Here is a 14,092-nt window from a genome sequence, read left to right on the forward strand (position 1 = left end):
ATAGTCCACCCCCATGAACCCCCTGAGTCACCCCACAGAGTCAACAAGACACCAGCCTTGGGACACCTGTGGGACAGAAGCTGGTGCCCAATTACCTGCGGTTCTAGCTGCACCTCAGAAATCCATGCCACGTGCTCCTAACGAAGTGGCTGCTATGGGTTGCTGCTGGGCTGGGCTGGGTGCTGAGAGGTGAAGGTGTGGGTGTCCACAGCCTGCAGAGTCGCAGGTGGCCGGCACAGTAGGGATCCCTGGTGAGCAGGGCCGGTGGAAGTAGACAGACAGGCAGGCGAGGTTAAGACAAGCTAACAGGCAGAGAGAGACAGACAGAGGGCTGGGGCTGCCAGACACCCCAGGGAGGAACAGGCGGGCAGGCTGTCAGCCACAGCAGCAGGTCTCTGGGAGGCAGGTGCCATCCCAGGGTGCAGGGAGGAAGGGGAGGATGTGGGGAGGCGGCACCACCAAGGCAGCGGCTCCGCCCCTGAGAAACAGGTGGGAGGAGACAGCACGGGGTTCTGCAAAGGTCGCCTGGGAGGGAGACAGTTGGGGGTGCAGCGGTGACATTACCCCAGCTACTCCTGTGGGCTTCTCAACCAGGCAGCGGGGAGGAGTGAGTAGAGAAACTGAGACTAGGAGGGCTGCAGGGACCATGCTGTTTGGGTCCTCCAGGAGTGCCAGCAGATACCCTTTATAGCCCCCAAGTGGGCACGTGACCCCACCCTATCCAAGCTGCCTGATGGAGTACTCTGGCCTGTGGTCCCCTCTAACATGCTCTGCTGCCGCGTTTCCTGCCTTGAAGAAGAGAATCAAAGGGAGTGATGGATCACAAGGCAGGGCGGCCATGCACAAAGGGGCTCACAAAAAGAAAAAGGGAGGGCAGGTTCACACCCAGTAGCCCCAAGAGGACCAGCACCCTACTCTGTGTCCCAGCTAAGAGGAGAGCCAGATTCCGGGGAGGGGCCATCAGCCAAGCTCATAGGGGCCACAGTGGGCCAGAAAGGGGACACTTCCTTCCTGAGCTGTGCCAAGCCATGTGGGACGCTGGGGATTCGCCACTGAGGATGTCACCTCGCCCCACCCCCAGATTGTTTTGGGAAACAATTAGCACTTACCCCACGACTATGCCAGAGAAGAGAAAACCGCTGCTATTGACTTCTTTCCTAGGTTCCTTTTTCTGGTTGTTTTTCAGGAAGTGGATGCAGATCCCGAGTGGCTGATGTTCTCCTGTGGAACCCTGCTGAGGTCGCGACTGTCCACCGGCTTTCCTGCTCCTTCCCTTCATCTTAGCTGCCAGTTTTCTGATATCACATCAGGAATTTGACATTGTTCAGAGATCCAAAGAAATAATGATGGGTCCGGAGCAATGGCGCAGCAGTAGGGCGTTTGCCTTGCACGTGGCTGACCCAGGATGGACCTCCATTTGATCCCCTGGTGTCCCATATGTTCCCCCAAACCAGGAGCGATTCTGAGCTCATAGCCAGGAGTAACCACTGAGTGTCACCGGGTATGTACCCAAAATAAAACAAAATAATGATAACAAAAATCAAGGATCTGCTAAGATCTTATTCTGCACTTGGGTTTTGAAGAGGCATTGTGGGGTGAAGGCAGAGGGGGAGCTTAAGGCATTGCATGTGGCTGGATTTCCATGCTCAGGACCTTGCATTTAATAGTCTGCCCACCTGGCAGAAGGAATGGCAGAGGGTGCTCTCTGACCCTGAGCACCACTTGGGGATCCTGTCAGCCCACCAAAAGGCCTCATCACTTCAAGACTATTGTTACTATCCTCATCCTCCCTATTCTACAGAGTGAGCAGCAGAGCTGGGATTTGAACTCACGATGGTTCTCCTGAGCTTGCATTGACTCAAGAGCTACCACAGCCCCCTCTTCACCTCCCCTGTTCTCTCCATCCATTCTCCTGCTCCTCACCTCCCTGCCTCCATCCTGCCAGGCCAGACAGACGATCATCCTTGTAAGCAGCATGCATGCAGAAAGCCTTGCACCTAGATCTGGAAATCAAACTTCAGGTGCACCATGGAAGTGGGGAAAAGTAGATTTATTTCCAATTTACATCCTCTCTCTCTTTTTTTTTTAATATTTGTTTTTTCAGTCACACTCATCGGTGTTCAGGGCTTACTCCTAGTGGGGCTCAGGGATACCATATGGAATGCTGGGAATAGGACCCAGGTATACTGCATGCAAAGCAAGTATATATATTTTTTTTTCTTTTTCTTTAGGACCATGGTAATATTGCTCTGGTCCCAATCTACATTTTCTTTTTTGTTTGTTTGTTTTATTATTTTTTTTTGTTTTGGGGCCACACCCTGTGTCGCTCAGGGGTTACTCCTGGCTATGCACTCAAAAATCACTCCTGACTTGGGGGACCATATGGGACTCTGGGGGATCAAACCGTGGTCTGTCCTAGGCTGGTGTGCTTAAGGCAGATGCCTTATAACGTGCCACCATTCCGGCCCCTCAATCTACATTTTCAAAAGCATATTCAGATACTGGCTTGGGGAGCAGTGGGATGCAATAGGACCAGTCCTCCTTTGGTCCCCACCCATGGAAGTAGAAACTTCATAGCAGTGGGCCCTAAATTCCTTAAGATAAACTTCAGTCTTGGCAGAAGTAGATCTGTGTTATGAAAGAGGTCTTCAAGAAAACCCTTTGGGTTGTTCTGTGCACATCTTGCAAAGAAGGTCTCCAAATGTGGATGGGGTGGAATCTCTCAAGACCCTCCCAGAATATTTAGAGCTAGTCATTGTGGAGGAAGTGGTTAAATTTGCATTTCAGCCAAGAAGCTTAGTGGGGGGGGGGGGGAAATGAGGTAACCCATAGGTCAGTCAAGTCATTTAGTCTTTTTTTTTTTAAATTGAGGTAGGATTTACATGGTCTCAGATATATTCACCATAGCATTGCACCCTGAAGTGATTTTTTTTTCTTTTTCTTTAGGACCACACCCTGCTTTGCTCCAGGTTTATTCCTGGCTCAGTGTTCAGGGATTACTCTTGGCAGGCCTAAGATAATACAGGATGACAGGGATCTAACCCAGGTCAATCACATGCCAGGCCAGCTCCTGACCGACCTGCTGTACTAGCGCTCTAGTACCCCTTGAATTATTTGGGGGGGGGGGGCTTGAGCCACACTTAGTGGCACTCAGGGGTACTCCTAGCTCTGCCCTCAGAAATCACTCTTGGCAGACTTGGGGGACCATATGAGATGCTGGGGATTGAACTCAGGTCAGTCAAGTGCAAGGCAAATGTCCTACCCTCTGTGCTATTGCTCAGGTCCCTCAAGTGACTTTTTTTTTTTTTTTTTTTTGGTTCACACCCGGCAGTGCTCAGGGGTTACTCCTGGCTGTCTGCTCAGAAATAGCTCCTGGCAGGCATGGGGGACCATATGGGACACCGGGATTTGAACCAACCACCTTTGGTCCTGGATTGGCTGCTTGCAAGGCAAACACCACTGTGCTATCCCTCCGGGCGGGCCCCCCTCAAGTGACTTTTAATAAGCTGATTGGTACAGTAGTGCTGGGATTTTAGATTTTAGAACAGCATAGAAAAGGCCCATGTGCCTGATCATTGTCTACTCCAGCCTTACTAATTATTTTTTCCTATCTCTACTGACTTTTTCTTGATGGAAATTTCATATAAATGGATTCGTGTAGTATGTGATTTCTGTGGTCTGGTGTCTTTTACTTTTTTTTTTTTTTTTTTTGGTTTTTGGGCCACACCCGGTGATGCTCAGGGGTTACTCCTGGCTATGCGCTCAGAAGTCGCTCCTGGCTTTGGGGGACCATATGGGACACCGGGGGATCCAACCGCTGTCCGTCCTGGGCTAGTGCTGGCAAGGCAGACACCTTACCTTTAGCGCCACCGCCCGGCCCCTGGTGTCTTTTTCTTGATATAAAGTGTTTGAGGTACTTTCGAGCATGTGTTTTTTTCTTTTCTTTCTTTCTTTCTTTTTTTTTTTTTTTTTTTTGGTTTTTCGGGTTACACCCATTTGATGCTCAGGGGTTACTCCTGGCTAAGCGCTCAAAAATTGCCCCTGGCATGAGGGGACCATATAGGACGCTGGGGGATCAAACCGTGGTCCTTCCTTGGCTAGAGCTTGCAAGGCAAACACCTTACCTCTAGCGCCACCTCGTCGGCCCCTTTCTTTTTTCTTTATTTATCTTTTGTTTGTTCGTTTTGGGCCACACCTGGTGACGCTCAGAGGTTACTCCTGGCTATGTGCTCAGAAATTGCCTCTGGCTTGGGAGACCATATTATGCCGAGGAATCGTACCGAGGTCTATTCTAGGCTAGCACCAGCAAGGCAGATGCCTTTCCGCTCCATAACATTGCTCTGACCCTGGCATGTGTAATTTTCATTTTTATTGCCAGATAATATTCTGTTGCATGACCAGGCCATATTTGTGTTACCTGCCAAGAACTGTTACACTGGAGGTTTGTTTACTTTATTATGAATAGCACTGCTATAAATATCCTCTTGAAAATTTTCACGTATGTGTGCATTTTTTAAGAACATTTGGGTTATACTTAGGAATATATGCAGGATTATAGAGTAAATCTTTATTTAATTTATTGAGGGAGCCACAAACTATTCTGCAGCAAAAGCATCACTCTATATTCCCACCATCAATGTTTGAGAATTCCACACATTCTGGCCAATGCTGGTTAATTTCCTTTAATATAGGTGGAAAAACTGTTTTTGCTGGGTGTATAATAAGTCTTAGGAGAAGTAGCTATCAGGTTCTCTGCTTTTTTAAAAAAAATTTTTTGTTTCTATTTGATGCATTGTGATCTAAAATACTAACCATGATAGGGTTTTATATATACAACATTCCCACCACACTCTCCCCTACCAGAGTGCTGCTTCCCTCCGCCATCTTCCCGTTGTCCCCTCCCTTTGGTAAGCTTGATTCTAGAGACCAGTTCTTTGGTTCTATTACCCTTGACAATTTTATTTTCTATAAGATTTGTTAGATATCGCACAGATGAGAGAGTTAATTCTCTTCTAATTTACTTAGTGTTATTAAACTCTGGCTCAATCCACATAGGGGAAATTGCATTCAATGTGTGCATATGTCCCACAGTTCCTGGATCCAGTCTTCTATTCTTGCACACTCAATTTGTTTCTGAATCTTGCCTATTGTGATAGTTTAGCAACAAATAAGGAGCACAAACGTCTTTTCTGAATAATGTTTTTGGACCCTTGTATAGATACCAAATGGAATTGCTGGGTTGTATGGAAGCTGAATTCTTTTTTATTTTTATTTTTTTAGATATGTCAATATTTCTGCCTGTTTTTTTTTTACTAGACTTTGTGCTAGACTGAGTTCTTGTGCCCTCTCTCTGATTAATATGTTGACAACCAAACCCCCAGTGTGATGGAATTAGGAGGGAGGGCATCAGAGAGGTAGGTGATTAAGGCCACCAGGGCCCTCTGAATGCAATTAGTAACCTTATAAAAGAGACTTGGGGAAATACCTTTACTGCTTTGCCAAGAAAGGGCACAATTTCTGTGAGTAAGGAAGCAGATGCTCTCTCTTTTTTTTTTAAATAAATTTATTTTTAATTGTGAGAACAAAGATGCAAAGAAAGAGGACAAGGTAAAGTTACAGTGGAAGGACAATCACCCATAAACAGAATTCTTAGAAGAAAACCCCTTGCTGATACCTTAATTTTGAACTTTCAGCCAAAGAACATTAAGAAAAGTAAAATAGAACCCATGTACAATTACTTTGTCCCTCAAGTCCCCAGATTGTAGTACATTATAACATTTCTTAGCAATCTAAGGCCATAAAACTTATGTAACTCCTTAAACTTTGAAGGCATAGTATTTTCTTACATTTCCTTGCATATGCATATTAGTTTAAGTTAACCTCAAAAGTTTAAGTGGTTTTTTTTTAAGGATTAGAGTCAAAGGAGCACCATAAAAACGGTGTTAGAGTTGCAGTTTTTGTTTGCATAGGCCCACCAAAATATGAGGGACATGGAAAGGAAAAGCCTTAGCCTAACTACAAGGAGACCCTACCCCTGAAGTTTCCTAACAGAAGACCAACTCTAGTCTCCAGGCAACTAGTTTGTCCAATCCAAGTCATTGTCTGTAGTGCCAATACACTTTTATTTTTCACACAGTCGCTGTTGTTGGTATCATGTTTCTGTAGTAAAGATCCTGGAATCTGCATATCCTAAATTGAAGTCAGAATGATGTAGAGTGTCCTCTAGTTTCACCTCACAATAAAAGGGCAATGCAGAGAGCTCTGTCCTGTAAGCAGGTCTTGTTGTCAAGTCTTCTCAGTGTTGACGGAAGTCTCTTTTGGGCAGGTCAATGTCAGAGCAGCAGTAGGGTCTTCCCTGGTAGAGGATTGCTTCCAGATGATGTTATAAATGACCTTGGATGTTTCGTAGTTAGCTTTCCTGGTTCAGGGGTGAATGGAGAATGCCCATTCTTCTGAGGCCTGTGCCAGGTCATTATGTTCAGGGTGTAAGGACCCATTGCTCTACAAGATTTCTGTGTTCCTACCTCTATTAGATAAAAAACTTATTTGTATATATAGTTTTTTCCCATTTTAATGTGCCTATGTAAACAAGAAACAATGCCACATGGCATTATAGACCCATATGGGGGCTACAAGAACAAGTTAAAAATCCCCATGACCCTCCCAGCTTCTTGAAGGATCTCTCCCTCTTGGGAGCCGGGAGTCTAGCAGGAGGGGGTTTGGCAGGCTCCCGCCATGCCGGAGGCCTTCCTAACCAGGCCTAGTGGGGGTGCGGGACTTGGGTAACCCCAGCACCCCTCTACCACCTTGCTCCAGATCTCCAGGGCTTCCCCGGGCCACATGCCTGCGCAAGCCGGTGAGTTGGGCCCCTTGGTGGAGCTTGAAGGTACCCTAGGCTTTCCCCCATTAACCATTCAGCTCCTTAGGGAGGGTTTGGGTGGGGCCCTGAACTTCTGGCCTCCCAGCTTCTTGAAGTCACTGGTAATCTCTGTCCAGTCTATATTTTAAAAATCGCGCGGGGCAATAGCCCCCACGCGCACAAGAAACATTAATAGTACCCACTATCATTGAATTATGATTTTATATATGCAGAATGTCCATTTTTTTTTTTTTTGTTTTTTGTTTTTTTTTTTTTTTTGATCACACCCGGCAGTGCTCAAGGGTTATTCCTGGCTCCAGGCTCAGAAATTGCTCCTGGCAGGCACGGGGGACCATATGGGGCGCCGGGATTCGAACCGATGACCTCCTGCATGAAAGGCAAACACCTTACCTCCATGCTATCTCTCCAGCCCCAGAATGTCCATTTTGTACTCTGCCCTTTTGCATACCCCTTCATAAGATCATATTTCTCTTTAACTTCCTTAACTCCTACCATTATTTCTCCTCATTTACCCTTTCTATCTTAAGTACTGTAGAGTCCTAAGTCACAGATCAAAGTGGTGCCCTGGAGTTAACACCCACCCAACTATTTTAAAAGGCATAAAAAGGACACATATCTTCATCATTTTATGGGTGTTTTCTTTGATCGCTATAACTTTTGCTGAATATATTCTTATACAGTGATGATCCCCCCCATGTTTTTTATCTTCTCTTTGTGAACTGTTCAATATAAAATTTGATGTGAAAGAATCCCTCAGTTTAATGCTTATGTTTGAACCAAGTCATGGGTATTGTTGGAAAAGTTCTTATGCCCCCATATATCTGATAGCACCACGTGGCTTTATTACTTGTTTGCTTAGGCACACTAAAATGGGAAAATACTATACATACCAATAAGTTCTTATCTAATAGAGATGGGATCACACAAATCTTGTAGTACAATGAGACCTTACACCCTGAACATTGACATAAAGACCTGGTACAGGCCTCAGAAAAATGGGCATTCTCCATTCACCCCTGATCTAGAGAAGACATCTACAAAACATCCAAGGTTGTATATAACATCACCTGGAGGCATTCCTCTACCAGGGAAGACCCTACAGCTGCTCTGACATCGATCTACTCAAAAAAGACTTCCCTTAACACTAAGAAGACTTAACAAAAACAATGACCTGCTTACTGGACAGGGCTTGCTGTATTGCCCCTTAATTGTGAGGTTTGTCTATAACATCACCTGGAAGCAATCCTCTACCACGAAAGACCCTACCAATGCTCAGACATCGTCCTGCTGAAAAGAGACTTCCCTTAACAATGAGAAGACTTAACAACTACCTGCTTACAGGACAGGGCTTCCTGCATTGTCCTTTCATGGTGAGGTGAAACGAGAAGACACTCCACATCATGACTTCAATTTAGGATATGCAGATTCCAGAATCTTTAATACAGAAACATGATACCAACAACAGAGACTGTATGAAAAGAGTGTTGGCACTACAGACAATGTCTTGGATCAGACAATAACTTGCCTGAAGCCTAGAGTTGGTCTTATGCCAGGAAACTTCAGGGGTAGGATCTCTTTGTATTTAGGCCAAGGTTATTCCTTTCCATGCCTCTCATATTTTGGTGGGCCTATGCAAACAACAATTGCCACTCTAACACCGTTTTTACTGTGCTCCTTTGACTCTAATCCTTAAAATGCACCCACTTAAAATTTGAAGTTAAAAGCACACACTTAAAATTTGAGGTTAACTTAAGCTAATATGCATGTACATGGAAATGTAAAAAATACTATGCCTCTAATGTTTAAGGAGTTACTTAAGTTTTATGGCTTTATATTGCCTTGTGTGCTGTTAAGAAATATTGTAATGTACTACAATCTGGGGACTTGAGGGACAAAGTAATTGTACATGGATTCTGTTTTATTTATCTTAATGTTCTTTGGCTGAAAGTTCAAAGTTAAGATATCAGCAAGGGGACTTCTTCTGAGATTTATGATATGGGTGATTGTCCTTCCACTGTAACTTTACCTTGTCCTCTTTTTTTGCATCTTTGTTCTTATAATTCAAAATAAAAAAATTAATTAAAAAAATCCCCATGACATGGTTAAACATAACCATTAAACTGAGGGACTCTTTCACCTAATATTCCATATTGAACAGCTCACAAAGAGGAGAAAAGATAAAAAGTGGGGAAAATCTTCACTGTATAAGGGAATATTTAGTAAGAGTTATAGCTTTCAAAGAAAATAGACATAAAATATTCAAAAGCCATACGTGTCCATTTTAAGTCTTTTAAAATAGTTGGGGGTTGTTAAATCCAGTGCACCAATTTGGTGTGTGATTAGGACAGCAAAGTACTGAAGTTACAAAGGGTAAATGGGGTGTACTGATGTTTGGAGGTGATAAGTTAAGGAGTGAAAATGAGCTTTACAGGGGTGTGGGAAAGGACAGAATACCAGATGAACATTCTACATACACAAAACATAACATAAGGATAGGATATACTATTAATATATACAATGCACACGGGGGCTATCGTCCCGGCGCAGTTTTGAACATGTGGACTGGAAAGAAATTGCACTAGAGCTAGCCTCCAGATCAAGAAAGAATTCGGTAGAGAACCTGAAGCCAGGATCTACCCGCCTTCCTCCCTGTGCCCTCCCCCCTCTTCACTAGGGGAAGGGTGGGGAAAGCTTGGGACCCCCTCCAGGGGGGACCACCCGACACCCACCTTGTCTGGCCACCTGGGCTGCCACCCTAGAAAGGCCTGGAGGCCAGGGGGCAGGAGAGGGGACAGCTGGGGCCTACCAAGGCTCCCAGCACGCCTAAGCTAGGGAGAGAGCCTTTGGCCTGGGGATTCCCCAGACCCCATGCCGGCTAGAGCTAGCCTCCGGAAAAGAAAAAAAGCTCTCTTGACATTACCTTAGCTCCTTTATCTTTTATCTTTTATCCTTTATCTTAGCTCTCCCAGTCTTCAGAATTGTGAGAAGTAGATGTCTGCTGTTTCTTTTTTTTTTTTTTTTTCCTTTTTTTATTTTAATTATGACAACAAAGATGTAAAGAAGAGGACAGTGGAAGCCCAATCACCCATAAACAGAATTCTCGGTAGTCCCATCGATGATATCCCAGCCTTGAACTTTCAGCCAAAGAGCATTAAGAAAAACAAAACTGAACCCATGTACAATACAATTTCTTGTCCCTCAAATCCCCAGTTGTAGTACATACTATTTCTTAGCAGCACACAATATAATCTAAAGACATTATACTTATAGATGTCTGCTGTTTCTAAGCCACTTTATCACTTCCCAAATGAATGAGAACAAAACAAATGGAACCCAGAAAAGGCAGAGTGAAAGGAAAATTCAAAACTATATATGCCTTTATTAAAAAATAAGAAATATTGGGGCCGGAGCGGTGGCACTAGAGATAAGGCGTCTGCCTTGCAAATGCTAGCCTAGGATGAACCCGGGTTCAATCCCCCGGGCTCCCATATGGTTCCCCCAAGCCAGTAGTGATTTCTGAGTGCATAACCAGGAGTAACCCCTGAGCATCAATGGATGTGCCCCCAAAACAAAAACAAACAAACAAAAAAGAAATATTAGGGGACAGAGCAATAGCACGGATGTGAGTCATTTGTCTTATACGCTGCCAAACCAGGTCTGACCTGAGTTCAATTCCCAGCATCCCATATTGTCCCCCAAGCTTGCCAGGAGTGATTTCTGAGTGTAAAGCCAGGAGTTGAGCACTGCTGAGTGTGGCACAAAAATCAAAAACCAAAAAAGAAAAAAAAAGAATTATTGAAGAAATATTAGAAATCAGTGACCTTGGGACTGGTGAGGTGGCACTAGAGGTAAGGTGTCTGCCTTGCAAGCACTAGCCAAGGAAGGACCTCGGTTCTATCCCCCAGCGTCCCATAGGGTTCCCCCAAGCCAGGGGCAATTTCTGAGCTCTTAGCCAGGAGTAATCCCTGAGCATCAAACGGTGTTGCCCGAAAAATAAAATTCTCCAACAAAACAGTAGCATAATGAATATACTAGCATATTAAAAGAACTACACACCATTACCAAATAGAATTTATTCTAGAAATGCAAGAGTGGGTCAACATAAGAAATTAATCAGTAGTGATAGAGATAGTCAGAGTGATAGTACAGCAGGTAGGGCTCTTGCCATGCATGTAGCTGACCCAGGTTCTATTCCAGACATCCCATATGATCTCTTGAGCACCACCAGGAGAGGTCCCTGAGTGCAGAGCCAGGAATAAGCCCTGATCACTGCAGGATATGGCCCCAAAACTTAAGAAATTAATCAGTGTAAAATCTGGGAGATAGCACAATGTTTAGACCAACCCAGATGGATCCCAGAAGCACATGGTTCCCTGAGCATCACCGGGAATAGTTCTAGTGGCCCAAGAACTGCACGAGATCAGAGAAATCCACAGCTCCATGGGACCCCAGCAGAATGGGATTCCCTTGCCCTTGTATTGAACCATTGTCTGTGGGCAAAAATTTTCAGTGAGGCTCCCAGGAGACCACTAGGGAACACCCTCTATCCAAAAAATTAACCATTGTAGCATCCCATTAATAAAAATGATGGGGGGAATTACTCTAATACCCTTTTATGATAAAAAGGAAAAAATGCAACAAACTAGAAGAAACAAAAGGGAAGTCTCTGGATTTAATAATGGCTTGTGTGAAAAACTCAAAGTCCCACTCAATGAACACTTTTTCCCTGGGACCAGAAATAGGGAGTTTGGGTAAACCTCAGGAGGATTTTGGCTGCTGCCTGAAATCAGCTTTCATACTCATCTGGGGAAAGGGCACATCACTCAGTTTGGTAGGTGGTAGGTTCTGTGAGCAAGGGAGTTTCCCAAGCTTCTCTTGGGTGGCCGCAGGACACGTCATTGTACTCTACGATGCCCTCTCCACTAGGGTTTCAGCTCTGCTTCACCAGGTCTGGACAGTCAGTATCGATAATATGTTACACATTATACAGCCCCACATATATTCTCACATTCCAAGAGGAAGGAAAGAGAAGGTTCTATGGATTAGGGTCTAGCCACCAAGCCCATAGATGGCCATGCTTCCTGGCAGTCCTTCTAGTCCTCCACCCCTGTGACCAGTTCTTTCACTCGCACAGGTGCCCTGAGCTGGTGTGTTCTGTGCTACAAACATCTTACAGAAAGAATGTGGAGTCCCCAGGGCAGAGCACCCTACCTTACCTAGTTAAGGGGTACGAACCAATATCCACCTCACAGATGCAAGTGGCAGGCACCTTTTCCAGGGGTAATGGGCTATGTGTTCTCATCCCAAAGTGGCCACAGTGAATTTGGTACCATGGTTATTTCTCTAAGAGTTCTGTATCTTTATGCTGTGGGGTGCCTATTCTAGATGATAGAAGCAATAAACACTGCAAGTGATGATTCAAATGCAGTAGTTTGAATAGCCAGGGACAGTTCTTCAGTTTGCCTTGCTGCCCTTTTCATTTGCTCTTAAATATTCCTTTCTTTCTCCTAACGTTGTTGCTTATAGGTCAGGCCAGTTACACAACCAGGGCTAACTAAGGAGGGGGTTAGTATAATAATACTCTATTTCTTTGCAGCTGGGAATATGGGTTGAGGACCGAAACTCCTTAGCAGTTACCTAGTGTGTAACAGAGTTTTCTGCCACTGTCAGAGGACCTATGTGGGTCTTCAGGTGTGCCAAGGTCCCTGGCTTAGAACACACCAAAAGTTCTGTTTCTGCCTCAGCAGAAGTCCACATGTTGAACACAAAGGGGGGCTGGGTTTTTTTGTATCCCCAAAATCAACTATAGGTTTTCTGAGCTTGTACCCACACCAGGCACCAACTTGCCTGCATGTGAGGGGCTGTAGGTACTTGAGAAAGTAGCATGTAGAGACCTTTGAGAGAGCTTTCAACCCCTTGAGCAATCCCAAATGGCCTTCCACAGGCCACCTCCACAAGGCCTACTGGTGACCACCAGCTCCCCTCTGTTCAGTCTAATCTAATCTCCTCAGAACAGCCTTAAGTCAAGCTTAGTGGCTGGAATTTAAGGCTGTGTTGAGCTCACTGGCTGCTATCCTAATCAGCTCACCCAGGGGGATGTTGTAGATGGAAGCTGAAGAAGAGTAGAGTTCATGCCCCTGCAGAGTCCAAGTCACACTCTGAAGAGTGGTCTGCCTGCCCATGTGTCAGGATCCACAAAAACATCAGTATAAAAAATCATCTTGCTTAGAATGCCCAGAGCTTGAAGTTGCTTCTCATCCCACAGCTGCTTGCCCTGTTGGACTCAGAACAAGCTGTATTTTTTAAGCCCCAGGCCTTACTTTTTTTCTTATCTGTTTTACATATAGACACGTTTCTTTTCCCCTGGTACTTTTAGTAGTTCTATAAAAAGCTTTAACTTGTTCACAGGTCATTTTTGGCATTTCCCTTGAAGACACAACATAAAACATGTATCCGCAGGACTGAGACCAAGAGCCTTTATGCCAAATGTCAGCCAGGAAACCAGCACTATCCAAAATGGCCCCAGCCTTTGGCTAATCACAGGCCTTATTTCAGTTTATTTTTTGGTCCATATGTTTATTAGTGTAGGAGGTTAGTCCATCTTTTAGAAACCTCTGTCCTTGATTTTTCTCCTTGTCCCATAGGCAATAGTCTCTTCCCTGGGTGTTTAAGATTGGTTAGAGTCACAATTATAATGACAAAGAACGCAGCTTTCCCCAGGAATATTGGGATAGTGTCTATAATTTTAGTTCTTCATCCAGGTTTTTAACTTAACTTCAGTCTCCACCCCAATGTCAGTGATCAGCCAACCTGGCCTCTTCCCACGTTGCCTCATTGCACTGAGCTGGGCTGTTCTCCCAACACAAGCAATGGGCATGTCAAGCACCCCCATATGACCCATCAATATCTGAATGCACCCCAGCCTGGGGTCATGGTCACCTCAGGATCTTCTTTTATAGAGACCCTTTCCAAGGCCCATATTTATGCCTCCTGATTCACTGGCCAATTGTGGGGTCAGCTACAGGAGTGATGAGTTCCAGATCTCATCAGATCTTAGTCACTATTGTGTTATAGAGCTGCTTTAATTGCTTCTAAGAAATTGTTGCTATGAGGGGTCTTTTTCTATCTACCTGCCTGCTTCAGGAGTACCCCTAACATTTTACATGGTGGACAGAAACAAAGCAAAGGCAGGTTATTCCAAACTGGTAGGTG

General features: G+C 44.8%; 1 protein-coding gene across 1 annotated transcript in view; it reads right to left on the reverse strand.

Moving 5' to 3' along the window:
• Positions 1-14,092, reverse strand: part of IL21R (interleukin 21 receptor) — a 45,360-nt gene that overhangs the window by 22,213 nt on the left and 9,055 nt on the right. Inside the window, exon 3 of the mRNA XM_049788143.1 lies at positions 326-525. Within this exon, the coding sequence (XP_049644100.1) occupies positions 326-525 (200 nt within the window). The remainder of the gene's footprint in view (positions 1-325; positions 526-14,092) is intronic.

This window comes from Suncus etruscus, chromosome 15 (genome assembly GCF_024139225.1).
Source record: "Suncus etruscus isolate mSunEtr1 chromosome 15, mSunEtr1.pri.cur, whole genome shotgun sequence".
Classification (NCBI taxonomy): Eukaryota; Metazoa; Chordata; class Mammalia; order Eulipotyphla; family Soricidae; genus Suncus; species Suncus etruscus.